The sequence below is a fragment of the Thamnophis sirtalis genome, unplaced genomic scaffold (assembly GCF_051295495.1).
Source record: "Thamnophis sirtalis isolate CommonGarterSnake01/CBP01778 unplaced genomic scaffold, rThaSir2_p1.2 scaffold_11, whole genome shotgun sequence".
NCBI lineage: Eukaryota > Metazoa > Chordata > Lepidosauria > Squamata > Natricidae > Thamnophis > Thamnophis sirtalis.
The window spans coordinates 50865668-50893180 of record NW_028261391.1 but is presented as its reverse complement, the minus strand read 5'-3'; the positions used below and the strand labels follow the sequence as shown (position 1 = coordinate 50893180).

Sequence of the window (27513 nt, the reverse complement as noted above, 5' to 3'; positions counted from 1 at the left end):
CACAACGACAAGAGACAGCCGAGCTTTGAAGGATTTGAATTCAACAAGGACAACAGATGTGACTCCTAACACAGGAATCACTTTTCCCTGATAGTCGCACAGGCGGCAGGTGGAAGCTTGGAGTTGGTCTTTGGAGATCGATGGAAGTAGTTGTTGCAGGGACGGCCAGGAAATTATTGTCTTAATGGAGCCAGTATCTATCTCCATGTGGCACGGCTTCCCTTCAATGCGTACAGTGATGAAAGGTTTTTGTGAATCCTTCACCCAGTCCTCAGTCCTCAGTCATTTCCTCACCATTCACAGCAGAGCATTCATTAGTATGGTTTCGTGGAGGCTTGGAGTAACAGTAGCCAGAGCCCCGGTCATTTTGGCGAGTCTGGTCAGTTAAATTTGCCCGGCAAACCGCTGCTATGTGGCCTAAACAGCCACATCGTCGGCATACAGCCTCCTTAAAGCAACAAGTGGAACGGAGGTGTTTGCCCCCGCAACATCCATCACTTTGTTTTTTGGCGGGCTCCCTCCTGAGGTAATTTTTTGACTGGACACGGCCGACTTGCTCAGAATCATCAGAATTGTAATCATTCTGCCCAATTTGTTGGGTAGTAGAGGAAGATAGAAATAGTGGAGGGCCCCCAATATACCTATTATGAATCTGTGTCGTAGACGTGTCAGCCAGCTCTGCGGCTCTAGCCTCGTCTACAGCAGCCTGTAGTGTTAATTCAGGTGTTTCAGGTTTTGATAAAAGCCGGCGCCGCAGCCTAATGTCCTTCACCCCACATACAAATTGCTCCAATAGAGCATCATCTAGCTCCTTAAATTTACAAGGAATTGCCTCCTGTCTCAGTCTGGCCATATATTGGGAAATTGACTCATCTTCTAATTGTAGACACTGTCTAAAAGCATGTCTACATGCTATTTTTGATGGAGCAGTCATCAAAGTATCCCATGGAACAGTATATGCAGGCACTGGCCATACTAAACATTTCTGGGCCACAAGCACTGAGGAAGAAACCCCTCTTCCTGTTTTCTGACACTTCAGCGAAGTCATTTGCCAGTAAAAAAACACTCGAATCTTTCCAGAAAAGCCTCCCAAGACTCCTCCTGGGCGGAGAAAGGGGCAAAAGTCGGAATAGCTGACATTTTAAGTAAAAAAAAATATCACTGCTATCAATAGGCTAGGCTGCGCAAAATTTCTTCCCTACTCCTCATCGCCAGTATTATGTACTAATATTATTTACTTGACTGAGGCAATCCGTTCAACCGTAAAGGTTTATTCAACATCAACTAAGCACAAATCATGACAGAACAGAGAAACTCTGGTTTGACAGCTCTTTTATATCGGAGCTGTCAAACCGGCAACCAATCAGAACAATGTTAGCTTCCTTAGGTGCCACCTATATTGACTGACCAATCCTGTCATCAGGTGGAGATGACTGACACCTCGCGTTTGCCCAGTCTCAGACATAACATAAAGTGTCTTCAGACCCGAAACATGCATATCATTTTGAAAGCATATTGCTTTCATTAAATGACTTTTGTTGGACAATTTATACAGAATCATCAAAATTCTCTTTTTAATGTCTGCCATAATTTATGACAGCAATAAGCTATAAACATTTATGATCAGAGAAAAATCAACGTATTTATAGTGCTTTCCATGACACTAGCAAGATATGACTAAAATATTTATTCCACTATACAACATTCCTGCTTAAATTGTTAGTTAATGTTAGTTAAACCAAGTTGATATCTTAAAGCCTTGGTTGAGTTAATATGAGCAAAGTTCCCTATACAATTATCTCCTTGTGAACGTTTAAAATTGATGCAGATTTGTGTGCAGATTTTTCAGCAATTCAACTATTATCTTGCCTTGATTGGTCTTTTATTCATAGAGCATTGCTTTGTATAGTGTCAGGCCTCTAGCGTTGCAGCAGCCCTCCCCTCGCTCCTCAAGTCGGTAGCCGAGCTGGCAATTGAGTTCCCCAGGCTTATGGTTCTGGGGGATTTCAATTTGCCTTTGCTCGGTGAACACTCTGATGGAGCGCAGGAGTTCATGGCTTCCATGACAGCCATGGGCTTGACCCAGGTAATTCGGGGCCCAACCCACTCAGCGGGTCACACGCTCGACCTCATATTTCTCTCGGAGCAGTAAACTTGTGATTTTGGTCTGAGGGGTAGTGAGATCATACCCCTGTCGTGGTCAGACCACTACCTACTGAGGCTTGACTTTCGGAGACCAAACCTCCACTGTAGGGAGGAGGAACCGACCAGGTGGTTCCGCCCCAGGCGACTTATGGACCCCTTGAGGTTCCAGATGGAGCTTGGGATTATTCCTGATACTCTCGCCCACAGTCCGGTGGAGACTCTGGTTGCTGCCTGGAACTCGGCAGCGTCGGAGTCTCTTGACCGGATTGCGCCACTACGGCCGCTCCGAGGCAGTGGATCCAGGAGGCCTCCTTGGTTTACCGAGGAACTCCGGGAGAGGAAGCGCCGGAAGAGACGCCTAGAGCACCTATGGAGGTCCAACAAATCCGAATCAAGCCGAGCACTTCTAACATCGTGCATCAAAGAATACATCAGGGCAATTAGGACGGCGAAAAGAGCTTATATTGCCACCTTGATCGCCTCCGCTGAGTCGCGCCCAGCCGCCCTGTTTAGGATAACCCATTCCCTCCTAAATAGGAGGGACATGGGGGATCCCCTGCAGGGTAGGGCTGAGGACTACGTCCAGTTCTTAGCAGACAAAGTTGCTCGGTTTCGGTCGGAGTTGAACTCCGATTCTGCAGATCCAGCCGAGGCACAAGGGGATAATCTGGTAGACCACCCCTGGGTTGAGTTTCAGGATGTTGCCCCTGGGGACGTGGACAAGGCCATGAGAGCTGTGAGTGCCTCCACATGTGTACTGGACCCATGCCCCTCCTGGCTGGTTGCTAACAGCAGGGAGGTGACACGGGGCTGGATCCAGGCGGTTGTTACCACCTCCCTTCGGGGGGGTCTTTCCCCCCGCACTTAAAGCGGCGGTGGTGAGACCCCTCCTGAAGAAACCATCCTTGGATCCAGCCGTTCTTAACAATTATCGTCCAGTCTCCAACCTCCCCTTTGTGGGGAAGGTTGTTGAGAAGGTGGTAGCCTTTCAGCTCCAGCGGTCCTTGGAGGAAGCTAGCTATCTTGATCCATTCCAGTCCGGCTTCAGGCCTGGCTACAGCACAGAAACCGCTTTGGTTGCATTGACCGATGACCTCTGGAGAGCCAGGGACGGAGGCTCTGCCTCTAGCCTGGTTCTCCTTGACCTCTCAGCGGCTTTCGATACCATCGACCATGGTATCCTTCTGCGACGACTGCGGGAGGTGGGAGTGGGAGGCATTGTTTTGCAGTGGTTCTCCTCTTACCTCTCGGACAGGTCGCAGTCGGTGTTAGTTGGAGGGCAGAGATCGACCCCTAGGCCCCTAACATATGGGGTGCCGCAGGGTTCGGTCTTGTCCCCCCTACTTTTCAACATCTACATGAAACCGCTGGGCGAGATCATTCGGCGGCACGGGATAAAATACCACCAGTATGCGGACGATACTCAGTTGTATCTGTCCGCCCCGTGCCAACTCAATGAAGCGGTGGACGTGATGAACCAGGGACTTGAAGCTGTTAGGGACTGGATGAGGGCTAACAAACTCGTGCTCAACCCAGATGAGACCGAGTGGCTGTTGTGTTTCCCTCCCACCAATCCGGCAAGTATTCCACCTCTCAGGCTGGGGGGTCAAACATTATACCCCTCAGACAGGGTCCGCAACTTGGGAGTCCTCCTGGACCCACAGCTGACTTTCGAACACCATTTGTCAGCTGTGACCAGGGGGGCATTTGCCCAGGTTCGCCTGGTGCACCAGTTGCGCCCCTACCTGAACCGGGAGGCTCTCACAACAGTCACTCGTGCCCTTGTGACCTCTAGGCTGGAGTACTGCAATGTGCTCTACGTGGGGCTGCCCTTGAAGAGTATTTGGCAACTTCAGCTAGCCCAGAATGCGGCCGCGCAAGCAATTGTGGGTGCACCTCGCTTCACCCACATAACACCTATCCTCCGCGAGCTGCACTGGCTACCTGTCGATCTCCGGGTGCGCTTCAAGGTGCTACTTGTCACCCATAAAGCCCTACATGGTAGTGGATCTGGGTACTTGAGAGACCGCCTACTGCCAATTACCTCCACGCGACCTATTAGATCTCATCGATTAGGCCTCCTCCGAGTTCCATCTGCCGGTCAATGTCGACTGGCAACTACACGGAGGAGAGCCTTCTCGGTGGTAGCTCCGACCCTATGGAACGATCTCCCCATGGAGATTCGTACCCTCACCACCCTCCAGACGTTCCGCACAGCCCTCAGAATCTGGCTATCCCGTCAGGCCTGGGGCTAAGACTGTAACCCGCCCGAATGGTATGAATGTTGTGTTTTTTTAATTATGTATTGTCTTATATGTTAAAAAGTCTGTCTCCCCCTCCCTCTTGGATTGTGAGCCGCCCTGAGTCCCCCCAGGGAAAAGGGCGGCATATAAATAAACTTCTTTCTATCTATCTATCTATCTATCTATCTATCTATCTATCTATCTATCTATCTATCTATCTATCTATCTATCTATCTAGTCTAGCTAGCATCCTTTGGACATAGCATGGCTTGACAAACTGAGGCCTTTAGTCCAGGGGTGGGTTGCTGCCGGCGTTACTGCCATTTTGCAACCCACGCGCAAACCAGATGTGCACTGTGTATGCATGTGCAGTTCAATGAACTACAATGAACAATGAACTGTGCACGAGGGAACCAGTTTGGGGGCGTGGCAAGCCTGGGTTGCTGCCGGTTCTGTGATCCAGGCCTGAATTCCACTACTGGTTTGGCTGATATTACAGCAACCTACTACTGCTTTAGTCACAGGTTATGTACATTATAGTAAAAATGCATTCAATTTCTTATCTGATAAACTCTATGTTGGCAGGACTATGCTTAAAGATGCCAAGGGTTGAATTTGGGGATTTTTCCATGTAAGCACTATATTTACTCATTATGCTAACCAATATCTTAGTTTCTTTTGGCTCAGAGTACTGAGTTAATTTATCTGTTGTGGTTAGTAAAGTATAATTATGACTGGGAATAGTAAGTGAAGCCAGTTACTTAGTCTATTCAATAAGCAGCCATTATTGTCATGAGATATTTTATTGTTTGAATCCAGCTATGGCTCTTTCTTGCAAATTGGATCTGGTTAAACTGGTTACATCAAGTAGCTATGACTATTTATTCCATAGCTCTCATAATCACAGTCATATTTATTAATTAATCTTTGAATGCTATCTTTGCCTTTATGATCAATTAAGTTACATTGATTTGTATTTTCTATGGGTATAGGAAGTCCGCTTTTGCTATCATGGGGGATCTATAGTAAGAGATTGATCCTATAGTGTTTTGTCTAATCCCCTTTAACGTCTTCTTATATTTCATTTCCTAAGAAATGAAAATCTTTTGTTAGTTACAATTAGAAATTGGACCTCAGATATTTTAGTTTTAGACAAAATGGCTAAAATTCAAAATGGAACAAATTGGCTTTGTGTATATGTCATGTATTACTTGACCAAAGGGGATTTATCATGTTATATATAGTAAACAGTAACCCCCTGTTGGGGAGAATAGAGAATGTTATATAGGCCTTTCTGGTGCTTGATTATTTTTCTCAGCCAATCATGACTTGTTAGGAGCTATATTTTATTTCTTATATATTACTCTGGTTCTTCAATTGAAATAATATTTAACAAGTAATAATCACTTAATATTAGCATTAATGTTAGTATGTTAACATTAATGTAATATTAATTATATGATCATTATATTAAATATTTTTCAATTAATTGTCTTTAACATCAATGACCTTGCAATATCTATGGCAAATATCTGTAGCTCAGGTGTAGGATGAGTATGAATATTCATTCTCTGAGCTTGTGGGTTGGTTTTTTGACATTTTGTTACCAAGCTAGGTAACACCTTTAACAGATTTTAGGGGGTGTCAGTGTTCTTCTGTTTATAAGAGCTTCATGTGGTCAATAGGTCCTGTGATGGTGACATCATGTGAGGTGAGGGTTCCATCTAGTCTGGGTCCTGTGATGAGTCTTGTGATGGGTCAGGTGTGGGTATGTCAAGTGAGAGACTTCTAGTGTGTCTTGTGATGGGTCAGATGTAAGTCACTAGTGAGAGTCTTGTGATGGGTCTTGGTGAGGGTCATTGGGAGGTGAAGTACTGGTTGGGGGGGGGGGCTTGTGTGAGTTGGTTGAGGGTCAGTGCTGTCTCTGGTTGCCTGTGCAGTTGATTTGTGTAGCAATAATCTTCCCTAATCATGTGAGCCATCAGTTTATTTATACAAGCTCATAACAAATTATGATGAAAACCTAAGGTTCATCACAGCATCAAAATGGTTTTTCTGATCCATTTTGCCATTTGATTAAGAAAGCTGACACTAGGTTATGTGTGGAAAAGTTTTCATTATTCAACAGCTCAGTGATAATATAAGTGGCTTCTTCTTATGTGGATGTACTTCACCTTTGTCATGAAAAACGTTGAAGCTATATGTCATATCTATCTCATTATAATTCAAGGCTATTCTTCAGTCCATGATGTTTTCCCATTTACCTACAGATGTTCTTTATTACATTCACTCTTTCCAATGCTGTTTATTTATCTTGTGCTATTTATTAATTGGATATTTGCTGTGTTCTGTTCCACTTTTTTAAAAATAATTTGGGTTGCACTTTTGTAATCTGGCCACTAATTTGAAGCAATTTATGAAAATAGCAATTAATTGGGAGCTACCCCTTTCATACATATACACAAACCATATTTACCTGAAAGTTTTCTTTGAAACTATCTCTTATCAACTGTCTTTGGTAATTATCACTATATTTAATTAGGTGCAGTTGTTTTTGTTGAACAGTATAGTTACAATTCTATAAGTAAAAACAATCTGCCAAAACAAGGGCGGATTGTTCACTTCGCTTCAATATTATCAGTCTTTTTAAAAACAACTATTTAAAATAGGAAGATAGGGCTTGCATTTTCAACTTTTATTACTGGTAAGAAAATATGAAGACCATGTACTATTTTTGTTAAATTGATCATTCTCAAACCATGTATTCAGCAAGCAGAATTCATTTAACAGAATACAGTGATATTGAAAACAGTAATTAAAGCCATTACTTTCATAGAACATTTGCCATGGACAACCACTTGCACCCACATTCAAAGATGGAACTAACATGTTCTCTGCTGCTTGAACTCTCTTAAAGAAAAGAGTTCATTTAAATGACATTCTACACAGACATTAATTTTCTAGCTTGGACAGTCAAGAGATTAAAATTCTAAATTTCCCTATTTAATAAAGGTCTGTATTTTTTATGTTTAAGAGAAAGAAACCCATCATAATCCAGAGGAAACATAAATCTACTTACCCTTTATTTATCAAGCATGGAAAGAAATAGTATCCAGATATGGGCTTACTCAATTTTTCTTTTAGACTGTTTCATTGCTCTTCATTATTATATTTCATGACTTTAAAGTAGGAGCAAGCAAGAAACAATCTTAGAACTAGATTATAGTTTTGGCTTCCCAATAGAAAATAATTGATTCCAGTAGCCTACCTAAAACCCTGCAATAATATCCACTTTTGTTTTAGTTTGCTTTAAAAAGGAGAAATCCCTTGCTTTTTAAATTTACCAACAGAGTTAGCATTTTAAGAAAAGGTTAATCATAAAATAGCTGCTGTTAAAAATGTCCCTATTACCAAAATAGAGGTTGTGGCGATATGCTTAGGTCCAAATTCGGGATCTTCCACCCCTAATTTCTCAAGGAGGAGAATAAATAGAGGGGAACAATGTGTGGAGGAAGAATAGATGGGGTCTCAACTCCTTATGAAGAAAAATAGAATAGAATATTCTTTACTGGCCAAGTGTGATTTGACACACAAAGAATTTGTCTCTGGTACTATTAATAGTAATACAACTCTACTACACGGTCATATATCCTTAGACATAAGATAGTGCTATGTAAATTAGGTGTTTAGTAGAGGGATGGCATGGGATAATGTCTAATTGTTTTGGCATGCAATGCCCTATAGCGGCATCCTGATGGGTGAAGTAAAGACTTGCTTGCTGCCTGACTGTTGGTAATTCTGCTCTGTATACGCCTAATGGTTTATTCTGTTACGTCTTGTTCATGACGGAAATGATGAACCAATGTGTAAATGGTTGGATGGTGGCATGCTACAGACAACTGGAATGTGTTATGCCAATCCTCGACTGAGTTATTTGTTTGCGGCAAGCCATCAGCAACATGACCTCGCATGTTCCACATGGTGATAGGGAACAACGGCTTAGCTCGTCGTTTGCGTCTCAAACGACCAACGTAATTGTCTTCCCAGTAATCATAAACATTCTGAAGATTGTCTGGTTTACTATCGTTCAGTTCGTCGAAGGCGGACCCAACATCTTCCAAAGGAACAAAACTCAGTGCAATTAGCATTTTAGAGTACAGTTTAATGTTCTCATCATCGCAATACAAATTAGATAAGCCTTCGTTTTGTATACGATGCCATAAGGACTGACCAAGGTGAAACAGACAACCAAGTACGGTAGCATGTGGAAATACAGTTGCCAGTGCATTCATAGTTCCTTGTTCAAAATCAATCAGAATGCTGTCGGGCGCAACCGAAGGTCACAGTTCGATCACTTTGCAGAAAACCCTCTTATAGTTAGCCTATGTTTTTGTTCTCATGAGCACATATATTAATGGAATTGAGCGATGGTCAATTAAAGCATGTATCATAAATACCTGTAGAAATATTTCGGGAGCTACCTTAGGTTTAGGTTTAGGTTTAGGTTTTATTAACATTTGTATGCCGCCCTTTTCCCTGAGGGGACTCAGGGCGGCTCACAGAAAAACCAGGGAGGGGGAGAATACAATATTAAAGACGACAACATATAATAAAATAGAAAACAACATTCATTCATCATTCGGGCGGGGTGGCGGTCCTTATCCCCAGGCCTGACGGGCGAGCCAGTTCTTCAAGGCTATGCGGAAGGCTTGGACGGTGGAGAGGGTACGAATCTCCACGGGGAGCTCGTTCCAAAGGGTCGGGGCTACTGCTGAGAAGGCCCTCCTCCTTGTAGTTGCCAGCCGACATTGGCTGGCCGATGGGATACGGAGGAGGCCTAATCTATGAGATCTTATAGGTCGTAGGGAGGTAATCGGCAGAAGGCGGTCTCTCAAGTATCCAGATCCACTGCCATGTAGGGCTTTATGGGTGATTAATAGCACCTTGAAGCGCATCCGGAGATCGACAGGTAGCCAGCGCAGCTCGCGGAGGATAGGTGTTATGCGGGTGAATCGGGGTGCACCCGCAATCACTCGCGCGGCTGCGTTCTGCACTATCTGAAGTCGCCGGATGCTCCTCAAGGGCAGCCCCATGTAGAGCACATTGCAGTATTCCAGCCTAGAGGTCACAAGGGCCCGAGTGACTGTTGTGAGGGCCTCCCGGTTCAGGTAGGGTCGCAACTGGCGCACCAGGCGTACCTGGGCGAATGCCCCCCTGGTCACAGCCGTTAAATGGTGGTCGAATGACAGCTGTGGATCCAGGAGGACTCCCAAGTTGCGAACCCTCTCTGAGGGGTATAAAATTTGACCCCCCAGCCTGAGTGTTGGAATGTTGGCCAAATCTTTGGGAGGAAAACACAACAGCCACTCGGTCTTTTCCGGGTTGAGCACAAGCTTGTTAATCCTCATCCAGTCCATAACGGCCTCAAGACCCCGGCCCATCACGTCTACCGCTTCATTGATTTGGCACGGGGCGGACAGATACAATTGAGTATCGTCCGCATATTGATGGTATCTAATCCCGTGCCTGCGGATGATCTCTCCCAGCGGTTTCATGTAGATGTTGAATAGTAGGGGGGATAAGACCGAACCCTGCGGCACCCCATAATTTAGGGGCCTTGGGGACGATCTCTGCCCTCCCACTAACACCGACTGCGACCTGTCCAAGAGGTAGGAGGAGAACCACCGTAGCACGGTGCCTCCCACTCCCACCTCCCGCAGTCGTCGCAGAAGGATACCATGGTCGATGGTATCGAAAGCCGCTGAGAGGTCAAGGAGAACCAGGATGGAGGAGTGTCCTTCATCTCTGGCTCTCCAGAGATCATCCATCAATGCGACCAAAGCGGTTTCTGTGCTGTAACCGGGTCTGAAGCCTGACTGGAAGGGGTCTAGATAGTTTGCTTCCTCCAAGGACCGTTGGAGCTGGAAGGCCACCACCTTCTCAACAACCTTACCCAGAAAGGGGAGGTTGGAGACCGGGCGATAGCTGTTTAAAACAGCTGGATCCAAGGATGGTTTCTTCAGGAGGGGTCTCACCACCGCCGTTTTCAGTGTGGCGGGGAAGTTCCCCTCCCGAAGGGAGGCGGTTACAACCGCCTGGATCCAGCCTCGTGTCACCTCACTGCAGTTAGCAACCAGCCATGAGGGACACGGATCCAGAACACAGGTGGAGGAACTTACAGCTCTCATGGCCTTGTCCACATCCCCGGGGGTAACGTCCTGAAACTCAACCCAGAGCTGTTCTACTTGGTCCCCCTGTGCCTCGGCTGGAACTGCAGGTGTGGAGTCCAAGTCCGACCGAAACCGAGCAATCTTGTCCGCTAAGAATTGGGCATATTCTTCAGCTCTGCCCTGCAGGGGTTCCCCCGTCTCCCTTTTGTTCAATAGGGAGCGGGTTATCCTGAACAGGGCGGCTGGACGGGACTCAGCGGATGCGACCAGGGTGGCTATGTATGATCTCTTAGCTGACCTAAGTGCCCTAGTATATTCCCTGGTGCAGGTGGTTACCATTGCTCGGTTCGATTCGGACTTATCGGACCTCCAACGGTGCTCTAGGCATCTCCTCCGGCGCTTCATCTCCCGGAGTTCCTCGGTGAACCAAGGAGGTCTCCGGGATCCGCCGCCTCGGAGGAGCCGCAGTGGCGCAATCCGGTTGAGGGCCTCTGACGCCGCCGAGTGCCACGCAGCAGCCAGAGTCTCCACCGGACTGTGGGCGAAAGTGTCAGGAATAACCCCAAGCTCTGTCTGGAACCTTGACGGCTCCATAAGACGCCTGGGGCGGAACCACCTGGTCGGTTCCTCCTCCCTACAGTGGGGGTTTGGCCTCCGGAAGTCGAGCCTCAGTAGGCAGTGGTCTGACCACGACAGGGGTATGATGTCACTCCCCCTCAGACCAAGATCATAAATCCACTGCTCCGAGAGAAATACAAGGTCAAGCATGTGTCCCGCTGAATGGGTTGGGCCTCGAATTACTTGGGTCAAGCCCATGGCTGTCATGGAAGCCATGAACTCCTGCGCCCCATCAGAGTTTTCACCGAGCGAAGGCAAACATACCTTGAATGTTCCATCCATAAACCAGTGCAGATATTGCTCCAACAATTGCAAATTTGCTGCAAATTTGGGGTGTAACATGGGAGTACCTGGGTGCCCCCATGACAACCCGCGCAGCCGCATTCTGGACCAGTTGAAGCTTTCGGGTGCTCTTCAAGGGCAGCCCCATGTAGAGAGCGTTACAGTAGTCCAGGCATTTGGTGACATTTAGAGAAACAGATCTGCCAAAATGTGAAGCAATATTTATGCCTCTTACTCTGTCAATGCTCTAAAAAGAATCTTTTTTATAGAACTGAAAGAGTCCATAACACTGGACTTAAGCTAACCATTACACAAGACTTAGAGTAAATCATGCTTATATGTTATCTCTTAATTTTTCTCCCCTTGCTCAAATTAAAGAAGACTTTTTTTCTTTTTACAGAAATGTTACCTTTTTGCAGCTTCTGAAACACTAAATTACTCACAGATATAAAAAAATGTTTAGATTTAGTTGTGATAATTTTAAGGAACCACTACTTATTTTGCCCTAAGACCCACAGAAGTGTTTCAAAATGTCTATTCCACTATAAATTTGGCATTCAGCCAAGTCCAATCAACACTACCACTAAGTAAATGTACACAAAAGTATATGCTTACAAACTTGTATTTTCAAATGGATGTCTGCTTTATTATTATTTTTCTGACAGTTGAGTATAAAATGAGTGTATTCAATATTTTTGGGGGGAGGTTATTCAATATATGCAATGCTTAATGTATAAATAAAACACAAATTACACATACAAATAGTAAAAATACAATTAAAATCAAAAGACAATTAAAATTAAATCAAAAACAATTCTGCTGTCATTAAGAAGTGGTGGTGGAGAATTAGTTTTTGCCATCTTCTTAAGTACAGAAGAAGCTAAAACATTTCCTTAGGGATAGGAAACTGTTCCAGACAGTTGTAAACTATAACTCTCTTCGAGCAGCTACAGTTGCTTGACCACTAGTCAAGGATACTAGCAGATGTACTTCAAGACTATCTAGAAGAGCTCAGATGTTGCTGAGTTGTAACTTGTTGCTCCCGTTTCACTCTTTTTGGCCTTACATGAATGTAGCAATGTAAATAAATAAAACACAAATTACACATACAAATAGTAAAAATAAAACAGATCTGATTGAACTCTGATTAAAACACTATGTACACTAAACATTCAGAAAGAATGTATAGCACTATCAGATCCTACAGGCAAGTTATTCCTTTCTTTACCTTCATACTTTGTTGTCTTTTGCTTCTAGTTACAGACATGTGAAGCCCCTCTGTATATAGCCTACTTTGCAGCAGGTGGCCTAGCTACACTGCTAACATCATTGCAAAATGAATGTAAAATGGCCAGGCTTGGCTTAGGTATGCATGGTCAGTGCCAAGGTTATTAACAAGACACTTGCCTAGGGTGATGCAGAGTTCATTATCTGTAGAACATTGTGAGGATGGGTGAACTAATGGCAAAGCAGCTACTGAGTAGGATTTAACCCAGGGGGGGGGGTAGGGATTTATACAGGCAGGGAGATCCATAGCTGCAGGAATTTCTACTCCATTTATTTTTATTAAGCCTCATAAACACTGAATCGTATATCCACCTCCACTGGGAGACTTGTTCATAGACTTATATGGCTCATTATATGATGTTCTTTTATACTATTCATCTTAAATGCCCTTGTTCTTAATAAGTTCCATTCCTCGTCCAAATTATGGACTTATAATCTATCCTGTGTTTTGTCATCTTACTACAGCCGTGCTTTAAATCTACTTAGGGAAATTAGACAATAGGCAATTAAATATTACTTTAAGGGGACTTCAAATCCCAGGGGATATCACAAAGTGGGTGGAAACTAAAACTTCTTATATTTCTCAGTTGCTTCAGAAGAGAATTAGGGTTATTTTCTTTTGAAATTGGTGCTCTCCTTATTTAAGGGTTAAAATGACACTTTCTTGTCTTTCCTGTTCCAAATACAACTGATTTTTGAGAGCTGCAACTGAAGGAGCCTCAGAAGCTTCCAGTTCCAAAATGCAAACCTACCAAACCCAAGATAGATTCTTCAAGTCATCCAAGGACTTACTGCACTGGTGAGGGTGATCTAGGATTCAGAATAAGGATGACTTAACTACTGCTGTTTATGAAGCTGTAAATATGTCTATGTGTTTATGAATAAATGTACCACTTGCAGATGTGCATTAATGTCCTTTGTACATTACAACTTGTTAAGTTGGCAAATCATTTCCAATGCAGTGTCTATACAAGCAACTTTCATTCACATTGCCATTGTTTGTTGACCAAACAGCTTCTATTCTGGTGCTGTCCTGGAAGCATGGGAATGTTTGTGGGGACAACATTTAAAGCTTGTTTTCTAATTTGCCTCCAATTTAATAAACCACTTGTCCCTAGAATGGGTGAGAAAGTAAAATGTGGCTGAGGCAAGGAAGTTTTTTTAAGTGCCATTAATAATGGAAGAAATATGCAGGGTATTTTTTTCTAGTCTTGAAGTATAGGAGAAACCAAAGGCTGTTATGTGTAATGCCATTGTTCCACATAGCTTGCATATGCTGCCTTCTGGGTGGCAGCACTCCATTAAACAGAACAGTCATAATTTCAGAGTGTGATAGGTTTTACAAAAAAAGGACTCAGCTGATTTTCTGTCAATTAAGTCAGGTGATTTTCTGTCATTATTTTGCAAGAGTCCCATTGACCAATGGCATGAGACTAGCCATAAGTGACTGCCATCATTATAGGATTTGATTATGTCTTATATTTAAGTTTCTTAGCAGGTATTAGTAGTAGATATTCTGGCTATTACTTTCAGATAAATAGATACAGGATTATCACAATTGACAGAAGTCTATAGAAGACATAACCCTTCCCTTAATCATGCTAGTTCAGGAACTGTACACCTGCATAACAAATCTAGTTAATTATGGCTTCACTTATGTTGCTATAAACTATTTTTGGGAAATATTTGTACTGATTGCTGTGTCAATGTGTATACCAAAATTGCTGCATTGGCACTGATGCAATCAATATGATTCTCTATAAATTATAGACAGTCAATAACTTGCAATATTATAATAAAATATTTCCATGTCTTTGTTTCTGCTTGTTTATATGATGTTCATGCACACGGAATTTCATCTTATGACAGAAAGTCAGTAACACAAGTAGCCAAGACCATTCATGATTTAGCTCCATAGAATTTATTATAGGACTATTAAAATGCATTGATTGTGTGTCAATGCACTGCACATATGTCCTATTTGGATGTAAGAAAAAGTATGCTGCCCTGCAGTGTAATCTCTATATTAAAAATTCTAGCTTGCAACAAATACCATAATGCCCACAGATAGGATAGGCTGTGGATGTGTTTATAGCATCCTGACAAGCAACTGACTGAGTTGACGTAAGTGTCCTTCCTGTTAGGTAATGTGACATGTCATTCAGTGCAACTAAGGCTAGGAACCTGATTGACAGCTTCTCTATATTATTAAACTGCATTATGTGAAAACATAAAGAACAAAGTTTGAGGGACAGCATGTTAACTTCTTTCCCTTTCCCTTCCTCTTCCTTCTCCTTCTTAACTCCTGGTGACTGCCTGCATAAATCCTTGAAATTTTCATAGAAATATTTTAGATGGTTTGCTGTTGCATTCTTCATAGAGCTCAGAGAGAGAGGGATTGGCCCAAGGTCCATGCTAAGACTGATTATTTATTTATTTTATTAATTAGACATATACCGCTTCATAGAGCTTTCAGCCCTCTCTAAGCGGTTTACAAATTTTTTTAGCAAGTTGAGTCAGCAACTTGCCCCCACAGTCCGTGTCCTCATTTCACCCACCTCGGAAGGATGGAAGGCTGAGTCGACCTTGAGCCTGGTGAGATTTGAACCGCTGAGCTGCAGATCACAGTCAGCTAAAGTAGCCTGCAGTACTGCACCCTAACCACTGCGCCACCTCGGCTCTGAACTCATGGTCTCCTTGTTTCTGTCTCTCTATCAATATTCATGTTGTATATTTCTAGATCTGTTTTGCAGCCCTTGTTGCTGGAGAATCACTCACCTCCAATATAATCTAAATGACTATATGGGGATCAAATTAATAATAACTTTAGTTATCCATTTATTTTCCATTTTATTTGCCTGTATTCTCATTGTCCACATTTAGTTCCCTTCCTTTACAACAGTGTTTATAATCTCCCTATTTCATATATCTGTAAAGCTGCTAGGAGTCAGTGAAAACTTACGCCATAATACTGTTAAACATAAAAATGCCATGAGTTTTTGATCTACTATATAACTGTAATAACATTCCTGAATCCAACTCATAAAGACTTCTAAGCTTTGTTTCTCAAATTTGTGCTTATTTAGAATAATCATACTAAAGTCTATGTTGCATTTCATTGGAACTTATCTAAGTATGGGTACATCTGAATTCACATCACAACTGCTGCAGAGAGTTTCAGTCCCAACTACTTGCTACTTAGAATATTATGCATTACTCTCTGCTATATTATTTCTATCCAACAGAGCATCAAATTCAGAAAATTAATTCCATTTAATAAGTATGTCTGCAATGCATGCACGTCCATATATGTGTATGCCCAGTGCACAGAGAATAAAATAAATCAATATGCTAATCATAATATTAAATGAAATTAAGGGGTACCTATTATACATTCATTTTAATGCTATTTTGAATAATGAAGCTAACCATCTGTCAATCCATGGAGTTGGGTGGAAAGGGATAGAATCCTGTCACTGTTGATGTGCCATTCAACATGATGTTATGCTGAAATATATCTACTTAGTGTAATGCCAATGGCTGTGTGCCTTTTATGAAGCTGACTGCGGAGTGTAGTCAAGGTTTTTGGTTTTTTTATAAAAAAGCCCCCTTCAATCTATTCAACTTTCTTATAGACAGGCATACTTCTTGTAGTAATTGCTTATGATCAAAAACTAAAATACTACTATCTGAGTGTAGAACTCAGTGACTGTCACTTGGTTTTGGTGCCCTAACAGTTTTTACCTTTAAAAATACAATCTGTTATTCATTTTAATCAGCAGTTGCTTCCTTATCATTGAGAAATTGAGAAACACTTTTTCTGTTCTTTGAATAATAATCCATGTCTTCCATGTGTATTGCTGCTATAGTAAAGAATCCAATTTTAGCATTTATTTATCCAGATTCTGGGATCTGGTATAAAGTGATGAAATAACAGAGAAAATTGATACAAGCAGGGACGTGCAGGCAGGGGAGGCAGGCCCTCACCACTGTCATCATGAAAAGAAAAAAAAATGTAAAAGGAAAAAAGGCTGAGGTAGTTGCTGCCAGAGTCACAGTGGATGACTCTGCTTAGTGCTTAACTGTTTAAAAAAGCCTCTAAAAAGTGCCCTCTATAGGAGGAGGCAGGAGAACCACATGCCTCATTTAGTCTATCTTTATGATCACTTGAGCAGAGTTAAGCAAGGGTTAAAAGGTGAAAAATTCCTTATGTAGATGAGGCACGTGGTTCTCTCACCTCCTCCTGTAGAGGGCACTTTTTTTAGAGGCTTTTTTAAACAGTTAAGCAGAATCATCCATTGGAGACTCTGGCAGCAGCTAGCACAATCTGACCTCAGCAGCTCTTGTCTTTTTCCTTTTACATTTTTACATTTCATCATGGCAGGCAAGAGCAGAGTTGAAATCCTCTGTGAAAGAGCTGGAAAAGGTATGTGGGTCAGAGGGAGTGGGAGGAATTCAAAATTAATGTAATTTGTAAGTAATTGTATTATTGTAAGTAATTGTGTGTTTATGTGTGTGTGTGTGTGTGTGTGTGTGTGTGTGTGTTTTACCTGCTGATGCTGGCGCGTGGGCTGGCACTTTTTTTAATGTTTCAGCAACCCAAAACTGTTAAAGCAAGGAGGCTGACCATTCAGCAGACATGTTTATAATCATTTTCCGTTTCCTGTCTAAGGGGAACCATTTTAAGCGTGGGATGTCTTCATTAATATAATCTGCCCCTTTCTCCTTCTGATGCTGTTTTGTAGGAGAGGGGAGAAAGATGGATTCTCCCTTGGTGTGGTAGAGCCCTTCCGAAATCCCTGCCACTGTGTCTGCCATTAGAGGCGTCCCGCGAGACGCCTCTATGTCAGACACAACGTCGGGGCTTTCGGAAAGCCCCGCTGAAGCCTCGCCGCTGTGTCTGACATAGGGCAGCTTTTGCCCATTTGCCTCACCAGCCATAAACCCCACCCACGTCACTGGATACAAGCATAGAGGAAAGCCCAAGGACTGGCATCTACTGGACATAAAAGTCATGATCCAGAGACTATTATGTCGAACTTTGATTACCTGGCCTGCTTTAATATGAAAATTCAAGAGTTGAGGGATAGTCATAATAAATGGCTACAGAGTGATAAAAAATGTAATGGCTAAAGTGACCAGATTTTAAAATTGGTAAAGCGAGACACCATTGGCGGGCGGGGCGGGGGGGGTGTTCTTGATTAAAAATTTTGCCACCTGGCGCTGAAGTGAAGCTGCCAAAGCTCCTGCCCATGGCAGCAGCGGTGCTTCCTCCCCCTCCGCTTGGAGCACCTGAGCTGGGCACTGCGTTACCCCTGCCCTGCCCCCTCCTCCGCTGCCATGCTTTTGAGGAGCCATCAGGCCTTTTTTCCTGCTCCCGCCTCTCCGCCGCCTTCCTACTGGCTCCCATGGCCTCAAGGCTCCTCAAAAGCACGGCGGGAGCTTTGGCGGCTTCACCTCAGCTGCAGCGCCGGGCAGCAAATCCAGCGGTGCTGTTAGAGGAGGAGGAGGCAGCAGCAGTTAGTCCAGTGGTGGCAGGGGCTTACCATCAGTCCAGTCGCCCCATGCTCATCACAACAAATCACTGCAGCTACGCGGGAGTAAAAAAATGCTGCACGGACTTCCTGGGAGGAGCCTACTGATGGTGGCAGCTTAAAATTTAGCTGCCCCCGAATTCCTGATCACGTATCTGTTTAGATGATCATCCAGTTGACGTCTTAACAGGTTTTCTTATCCTTCAGGCAAGAAGGGAAGAAAAATAGTTTTGCTTGCAAATGCCCTTCGATTTTTGCAGCTTTTGTGCCTGCAGAGAGAGGGGGGCCAGCCCAAAGCAGAACGGCGTCCGTGCTGGGAACTTCAAACTGCCTTGTGCGGTACAAAGTAAGGTCTCCCCCACTCAGTTCAAAGCTTTGATTTATTTGATTTTATCACGAGCTGAATCCGTCTACATGGAAATTAATTGTTTACCAAGATTTTAGCTTCCTCTTTTTACAAGATCTTCCTCTGAAAATCTATTTACTTAGAGGCTTTTAAAATGGCGCCGAGCAGGCTAGATTCTCCGGTAATAATGATTATCTTCTTAAACTTTTTGCTAAATGCTACAGAACTCTAAAATTTCAAAGGAGCGTCCTTATCACCTGTTTTACAATCGGCCAGCAGAAGCTTTCTAATTAGTTTCATTTTACAAGATTCCATTCTCTCATTAATCTTGCTTATCTGGAACTTAAATGGTGATGAATCTGCTGAACTGTCTTGTTACAATGCTTATTTTCTGAAAGTTTTGCCAAGCCTCAAATTTCAAAGTAAAGGGAGAAATTCAGCATCTTTACTTATAGCTGCATAGTCAGGCAGCAGAGTTTTATTAATTTCTGGAAGATAAATTTTGGAATGGCCTCAAAACCAAATCCTAATTTGAAACCGTCGCCCTCTATTCCCAGGGGCACATCCCAGGGCCTGGCACAAGGTTGCAGCCTCCGCTCCCTACGCCCCCTGCTGGGGATTTGTTAACGAAAGAATTCTTCTTGAGTGAACTAAGTGTGGCTCTTAACGCACAGACAATTAAAATGGAAGATAAACTTAGAGATCTTAAAGAGGAGATAAAACAGGAGATAAAACAGGAGGGAAAAGAGGAAATAAAAGAAATAAAAGAGGAAATTAAAGGTGAAATAAAAGGACTTAAACAGGAGTTGTATGAGAAAATTGATGCCAGGGTTGTTAAACTTGAAGATGAAATGCTGAGACTTGTAACTGTATTGACAGAACATGTTTCCGGAATTGAAGATAGTCTAGAGGATCTTAATGAGGCCAATACCAACTTGACATTGAAAACAGAGGCGGTGGAACAAAAAGTGGAAAATGCTGAAAAAGAAATTATTATGATACAGTATAGACAAATGGAGTTCGCATTAAGAGTAAGGGGCTGTGTGAGGAGAAACAGGAGAACCTGAAACAGATTCTATCAGAAGCCTTTGACCGCCTGGTGGGAAGACCAGGGACCAACCTCGACTGGCAAATCGACAAAGTTTATCGCATGAACTCTTGGGTGGCAAAGCAGAAGCAGCTTCCTCAAAACATCGTTATATACTTCACTACAAGAGAGCTTAGAAATATGGTACTACAAGAGTCTTATAACACTAAGCTTCAAACTGGCGGTCAAGACCTGATTGTTTTGAAAGAGATACCACCTCAAATGTTAAGAGCCAGGAGAGACTACGCTTTTTTAGTCAAAGAACTCAGAAATCGTCAGATACAGTATAGATGGGACACACCATTTGGCATTATACTTACATTTGATAGGCAAAGATATCGCCTCAACTCTGTATGGAAAGCCCAAGATTTTTATCATAATATTTTGAAGGCTGGATATCCTGCATCATCTGGACCTGGAGAAAGACCACAAGAAGGACATGACAGGCAGCAAACTACACAACCACCAGATAAGATGGAGCATCTCTCTCTTCTAGAAGCGCAAGGTGTTATGGAACAAAGACCTAGTCGCATGATTACTAGACGAATGGAGAAACAAGCTAAAAAGCAACAACATCAACAATCACCGGCCATCGATCAAGGAGCTACAATAACAAGTCTGGAAGCAGTGGGAGGAGCTAGGCCTAAGGTTAAACAGGCCATGCAGGAAGCTCTAAAAATGCTTCAGCCAACCAAAGGTGACAACTAAGATTTTAACATGGAATGTCAATGGATTGAATTCCCCACAGAAGAGAAAGAAAATATTTCACTATCTCAAACAGTTTAAGAATGACATAATTTGTTTGAAAGAAACTCATATCAAATCAAATGATCAAAAATATTTGATTAACTCAAAACTTGGTCAACATTTTGTAGCTTCTGCTATGGAAAAGAAGAATGGTATAGTTGTATACTTAAGAAAAGACATGAAAGCTTAATTAATTGAAGCAGATCCCTTCGGAAGATATATCGCTTTAGACCTAATCGTAGAAGGAAAAAGACATTACTTTTGGGAATTTATGCCCCTAATCAACAGCAAGATGGATTCTATAGAAATCTTCATGCTAAATTAGTACAGTGGGACTATAGTTCCTGTATACTATTGGGTGATTGGAATGGTGTGAGACACTAAGAGAGATAAGAAGACTTCTCGCCCAAATACTAAGATGCGAGCAGTTACCCAAACCTTTTTTTGACATCATGGATGACTTTGAATTGAGAGATATTTGGCGAGAAAGAAATGCAGAGGAACATGATTTCACTTTCTTCTCTGATAGGCATCAATCCCTTTCAAGGATTGATTTTATACTAACCACTAATGATTTGCTTTCCAGGGTCAAGAAGACAAAGATTGCGGCTAGGGTCCTTTCGGACCATAACCAAGTTTGGATGGAGTTGGGAAGGGTAGTGGAGGCAAGAAGGTCTTGGAGATTGAATGAAAACTTATTTAGATATGAAAAGTATATTAATGATTGTAAAAAATTGTTATCTGAATATTTCGTTTTGAATATGAATAAGGGTACATCTATGGAATTCGTATGGGATGCAAGCAAAGCGTATATGAGAGGAGTGCTGATGAATATAAATAAAACACATAGATATAAACAAGGGTTAAAACAAACAGAACTGGAAGAGGACATTAAGAGAAAAGAGTTGGAGCTAACAATGAATCCAGGCGATACAAAGGTTAAGGAAGCTATCACCATATTAAAATCTCAATTTGACATGTTGATCTCTGACCAGGTAGCTACTAATTTATTATATGCAAAACACAATACCTTTTGTAACGCAAACAAACCTGGCAGATGGTTAGCTTATCAGATTAGGAAAAAAAGGAAAACTCGAAATATATCTAAACTGATTTACAGAGGGAAGGAGGTGTTTCAACAGGAAGAGATTCAAAAGGTATTTCGGGAATTTTTTACAGAATTGTATAAAGGGGATAAAATTAATGGTCTAGATATAGACAAATATTTAGATAAAGAGAAAATACTTTCAGTTAGAGAAGATCACAGGCAAAAATTGAATCAACCAATAACCTCGGGGGAAATTTTGCAGGTAATTAAGCAATTAAAGTTAGGGAAAGCACCAGGTACAGACGGTTTGACAGCGGTTTACTATAAAAATTTACAGTTAGAAATGGTAGAACCTCTTAGAGAATTATTTAATAAGATTCAAACGGAAGGTAAAGTGCCTCCATCTTGGAAGACAGCGTTTATATCTTTGATGACGTCTGGTCACCCTAGTAATGGCTGAATACTATAGTGAAAGTAGAAGCTTTTATGTGAATCCCTTTATTTCAAGAGTTCTGGGTACAGCAGTGCTTATTACCTGGGATATCTATGAAAGATTCTGATTTATTTCTTTAAGGAAAAAGTTTAAATTTTTATAACTTTCCAGAGGTAATGTAATTTTTTTCTTTATCTTATGGTGCAAAATAAAGGTTCCTGTGGAAAGAATGATAGTATAGGGACCAATATATGGGGGAGTGGTAGAATGTGATACAATTTAAATTAAATTGCATCTTTAAATTAAAGCAAAAGGAATCACTGATAATATATGTAGGGCTTGCCTTAATATCACAATGGAAACTCATGTGCTGATTCAAAATTTTCAGAATTGGATAGAAAAGGCTTTTATACTTCTTGGCACTTGAAGTTACCTTCAGGCTTTTATCCTTTCTGTGAATTCTGTGCTATGATTTGAATGACATTCTCTAGTCTTTTCCTTCTTTTGTCTTGCATTTAATGTGATAATGATCAAAGGAAATGCCAGAGGAAGAGAGAGTGTTTCTCACTTTTTTGCCTCTTTTGGCCCTTCTTGTCCTCAGTTGCTGCCTATCAGCCTCTGTTTTGCTGCTTGCTTTTCAGCTGCCATTGAAATGGGGAGGGAGGGCATGGTATTTGGGTGAGGGAAATAATCTGTACAGGAGGACTGTTAATTGGGAGTTGTTCTCACCATTCGTTTCCGCATGTGGAAGGAGGGGAGTTTCCCGCCAAGGCCAACTGTCTGGCATACCAACCTGATGATGATTTTTGAAGATGTCTCCCACCTGACAGCTGTGGAGATATACAATTGGACTATGGACTGGGGTACCAAGGGGAGGGGAATGAATCATGTATTGATATCTAATGCTTTTGCACGCTTTTGCTCAGATCCAGCTTTGCTTAGCTTCTCATTACTTATAATCAGTAAAAGTACTCTTAATTCTGCAAACTGGAGTTGAGTTTCTTTCTTGGTTATTAAGTGAAGGAGCCGTGACACTGCCTCTGTTTACCATCACTCTATTAATGACTGTGGACTTTTGTCAGGGAAATCCATGCTTCCACAGCTTTCAACAGAAAAGAAATGGGGCACTTAAATATAACTCATAATATACATTTAAAAAATATAGTATCGCACACAATCAAAAATAAAAGGTATATGTGTCTTTGTGTAGACTGTTACAGAAATACTTGGATTAGTTAAGTAGAATGTTGTTTCTCTATCCCAGCCATGTCAAATACACAGCCTGTGGGCCGAATCCAGCCCGTGATAGGCCCAGAGTTGTTCTGTGGTGACTTCCTGGAGACATAGAGGCACCAGCCTGTGCCACCCCAGCCCTGGCCAACCCTGACCCCATCCACCCAGGCAGCTTTGATGGCCAGGCCAGGCCCACCCTGGGTCCCCAAGGACAAACAATATCCCAATAGAGCCCACAGTGGGGTCAAGTTTGACACCCTGTTGAATCCATTTCCATTTAGAAGACCATCTTTGCTTTGTCTACATTTAGATGGCTGTGTACAGCTAAATAGAGCCCATTTAAATAATATTTCACAGCAGTGATTTTTCTAGACATTTCAGATTGTTTGTTTTACCTTTCTCTTGTTTCAAATTCCAGTTCTCTCTTTTTTTATCTGTACAGATTATGTTGCTTACGGATCCTGAGATTGAAAGCAGCCTGCTGATCAGTTCTGATGAAGGAGCCACCTATCAAAAATACCGGCTGAACTTCTACATCCATAGCATGCTCTTTCATCCCAAGCAGGAGGACTGGATTTTGGCATACAGTCAGGATCAGAAGGTTAGTATTACTTTTATGCTCTGCTAGGACCAAATCTATTATTGGACAGAATAAAGTGTCAGTTAACAGCCAGCATATCAGGAAAGACAGCAGATTCAAAGGATATACCTGACATTTACCTCCTCTAATTGCTCCCTAAAATAACCAAGGGCTCAATTTATATATTGATGAGTACATTAGATTTGTAAGTCTGAAAAGTAGAAGATGGACAAGAAAAAGAATTAAACCTGTTTTAATTTCTTTAACTTCTACATCTAATTAAATTAATGCGGTTAGTATCCATTCATGTATTTAATTATTTTCCTCTTGTGTCACATTCAAATTGGAATAGGCATAAAGCTCTGGAAATCAAGGCAACTCATCATTCCAGAGACTCTTACCTGGTCAATTCCTCATTAATTTAAGAAGCCCTAGAGTAATCATGGAAGTTGGTTTATGCTTTGCTCAATATGTCTTTGCAGGATAGGTGCTACACAACTTTACATAAAGTATATCATATTAAATGCCTATCTTTTAACACAGAAGTAGGCAACCCGCAGCACTGGAATGGCAAGCAATATTCCTATATTGCTCCCTACTCGCCGCCCCCCTTTTCTTTAACCATGATTTGAGAGCAGGGTTTCTTATGATTTTGGGAAGGGAAACGCACCCAATTACAATTTCAAGCACTTGGCAGGAAAAACTCCATAAACTATGAGGATTTATGAAATATAAAAAATAAAACTCCAAAATCCTTCCTAGAAAAATGACAAGAGCAAGAAAATCCTGATTTCAGCCACTTTACTTCATCACTCTTCCTTTTGGTTCCAAAACATATTAAATGCCGTCTCTAGGTGGCCATAGATTGTCCATTCCTGCTCTGAATTTTTTTTGTAAGTGAGATACCTGCATTATGTTGTTTATAGAGGGTAGATACAACAGGTGGATGGGAGAATGTCAAATGACTGGCCATTAGGCCAATGAACAGGCCACTAGGCAGGTGAATTCGAATGATAAGAAAGCAGCAGTGAACATTAGTTAGCAACAAATATTTGTTTTACCCTCCAGGTGATGGTTATCCCAGACTGTCTTTATTCTTAGATGCTATTTCCTTAAGCCACAGATTGGTTAGGGAACAGTTTTGTACCTGGCTTCTTTTTCTGACAAAATGGGAAAGAATTCACATGCATTTGTAGGTAATGTAGACATTTAGTTCTGCATGTCTTTAGATCATTTAATAAAATCATGTAAGCTAATGTATCATGATATTTGATTCAACATATTTAAAGCATGCACAACAGATCATCAGTATCATCCAAAATATTTTAATATTCATAAGTACAAATCCTGGCGGTTAACTGAATTAGTTTACTCTAGAAGATTTAAATCAAGTCAATTCTACTAGATTTTTGAGACACCACATTCTTAAAGTATCCCTAAAAACAATTTTAGCTTTCTGTCACAAAGCAGGGCAAAATATCCTGAGCATGAACAAATTGACTTTATTTAAAGAAAAATACATATATATCATTTAGCAGGCACTATTCAAATTGCCTGTCTCCAAGTATTAAATTTATTTCTATCCCTTTCTCCCCAAATAAGGTTTATGAACAATTTTGCTAGGACAAAAATAAAAGAAATACTCACATTTTCAGCAAATGACTCAGATATTTTATAAATATGACAGAGTTCAACGTTGAAAAGAGAGATTAAAAGAATGGGATGGGACAAAATTACCAAAGGAAACAAAAATGTCAAAGTAAACATATTAATTTTGAATATTTTTACTAATAACAAAAGAAACATATATTCCATTACAAAAATCAGCCCTGTGTTTTACAAGATTGTGTTTACACTCTTGTGTTTTACAAGATTGTGGAATGAGGGCTTTCCTGAGATCCTTATGGCTCCCATCTGATGGTATTCTGTAAGACCTTGAAAACCTCTCCAGGTTTGGGTTGAGATTCTCCTATTTGTAATGTTTTATATCTTTAGAAGATAATTGTCTGTATTACCATCTTGCAATTATCTTGTAATCACCTTATAATTATTCAGGTTCGAGTATTGTATGTCCTTGTTTTTATGTTGTTCTTTACTCTGTGAGTGGTCCATCTTTTGAACAGCATCAAAACTGAAAACATAGAAATTCACCATTAATGTCACAGAAACACCATTGGGAATTTATACATTAGTTTTCATAAAGCCTTGTTCCATAGATATCCCATGGAAGTGTTTTTCCAATTATTCTATCAAATACTTTCAGTCTGCCCAAGTTCTGTCGATAATAACCATAGAATTGGCCCCTTGCTACTTTCATTTGCTTACATGGGGGAAAAAATCAGTTCCTCTACTTTGTAGCCTTGTACAATTTGCCATGTTATGGCGGTGGCTGTGATAAGTACATATGTTTTTAATCTATAAAAATGATTAAACAAATTCCAGAAGAACATTATTAGATTTCAGCTGATAATGAGCTGCCAGGTTCAAAGTTAACGTCTGACTATCACTGAGAAATAAGCAAGAGATGGCTACGAACCTGCCAAAGTACTATCTGAAGTCACTCAGTTTGTTTGGTCTATTTCACCTAAGTTTAAGGGGGGAAATAGTACCCTTGAATTGTACCTAAATTTCATTATAGGCAGATAAAGGGGAAGAAATATAAATTATTGTATAGCTAGATCAGTGGTGGGATTCAGGTAATTTAACAACCAGTTCTCTGTCCTAATGATTTCTTCCAACAACCAGTTTGCCAAGCTACTCAGAAAGTTAACAACCGGTTCTCTCGAAGTGCTATGAACTGGCTGAATCCCACCACTGAGCCAGATTAAACATAAACAGTATAGCCAAATGGTCACCATTTGCTGACCAATTGAAGGCAAAAGGGCTTTTATATGAAGAACTATGTCAGGATAGAGAAATGAAATATATGATTATTAAAAACACAAATGATGTCATATGTGAACTTTTGTGCTCTCAAAATAATGCAACACACAGCCATTAATGTCTAAACTGTATGAATAGTGTGAAAATTTCCCTCTGGATCTAGTAGATATTCACTTGTTTTACTCTTAAAAAGAATATCAATACATAAAGTTTGATTTTACCTTCATCATGTGTGCATGTGTGGATATCGGTAGATATATGTATCTGATCATTTTAATGATGCTGATATAATTTTATTGTTATATTCAATATATATATATTGAAATATATGTTTATTTCATATTTTATACCCTATTTTACAATTGTGCACCACCTTTATTCTCTGGAAAAGGAAAATAAAACAATATTAGAAGAGAAAATACCTTTATTATATTTCACTTGGTTGTATAGTACATTGCTTGACTCCCCACATTCAATGTCACTGGACATGTTCCCCTTGGTCCTTGGAAATCATAAATAAGTGTGGGGGGGGGGACCCAATGGCTACTGCTGAACACAATTGCCTATCCCTGGAATGTTATCTGATATAGAATTATAGTACTTATTTTCTTCAAATATCTTGATATATAAATTAAAGATTTTGAAGAAATTATCCAAACAGCTAATATCTTTTCAATTTGTGGATATCAAGTACTTGTCATTTCACAAAATACTTGTGTAAGAAAAGAGAATCATGTTAGAGAACATTGATTAGAAGTAGCTTTGCCTAAACACATTAATGATGGTGTAATAGTTATTTCTTTTGTTTTGTTTGAAAAATTAAAATGGCATGACAGGAAAGAAAAACAAGTGGTTGGACTGTTAATTTCAGTACATT

At 41.2% G+C, this 27513-nt stretch overlaps 1 protein-coding gene across 1 annotated transcript in view; it reads left to right on the top strand.

Moving 5' to 3' along the window:
• The window catches only part of LOC148043642 (VPS10 domain-containing receptor SorCS1-like), a 596751-nt gene that overhangs the window by 370652 nt on the left and 198586 nt on the right, over positions 1-27513 (top strand). The window contains exon 4 of the mRNA XM_087726087.1: positions 23616-23774. Coding sequence (XP_087582213.1) covers positions 23616-23774 — 159 coding nt within the window. The remainder of the gene's footprint in view (positions 1-23615; positions 23775-27513) is intronic.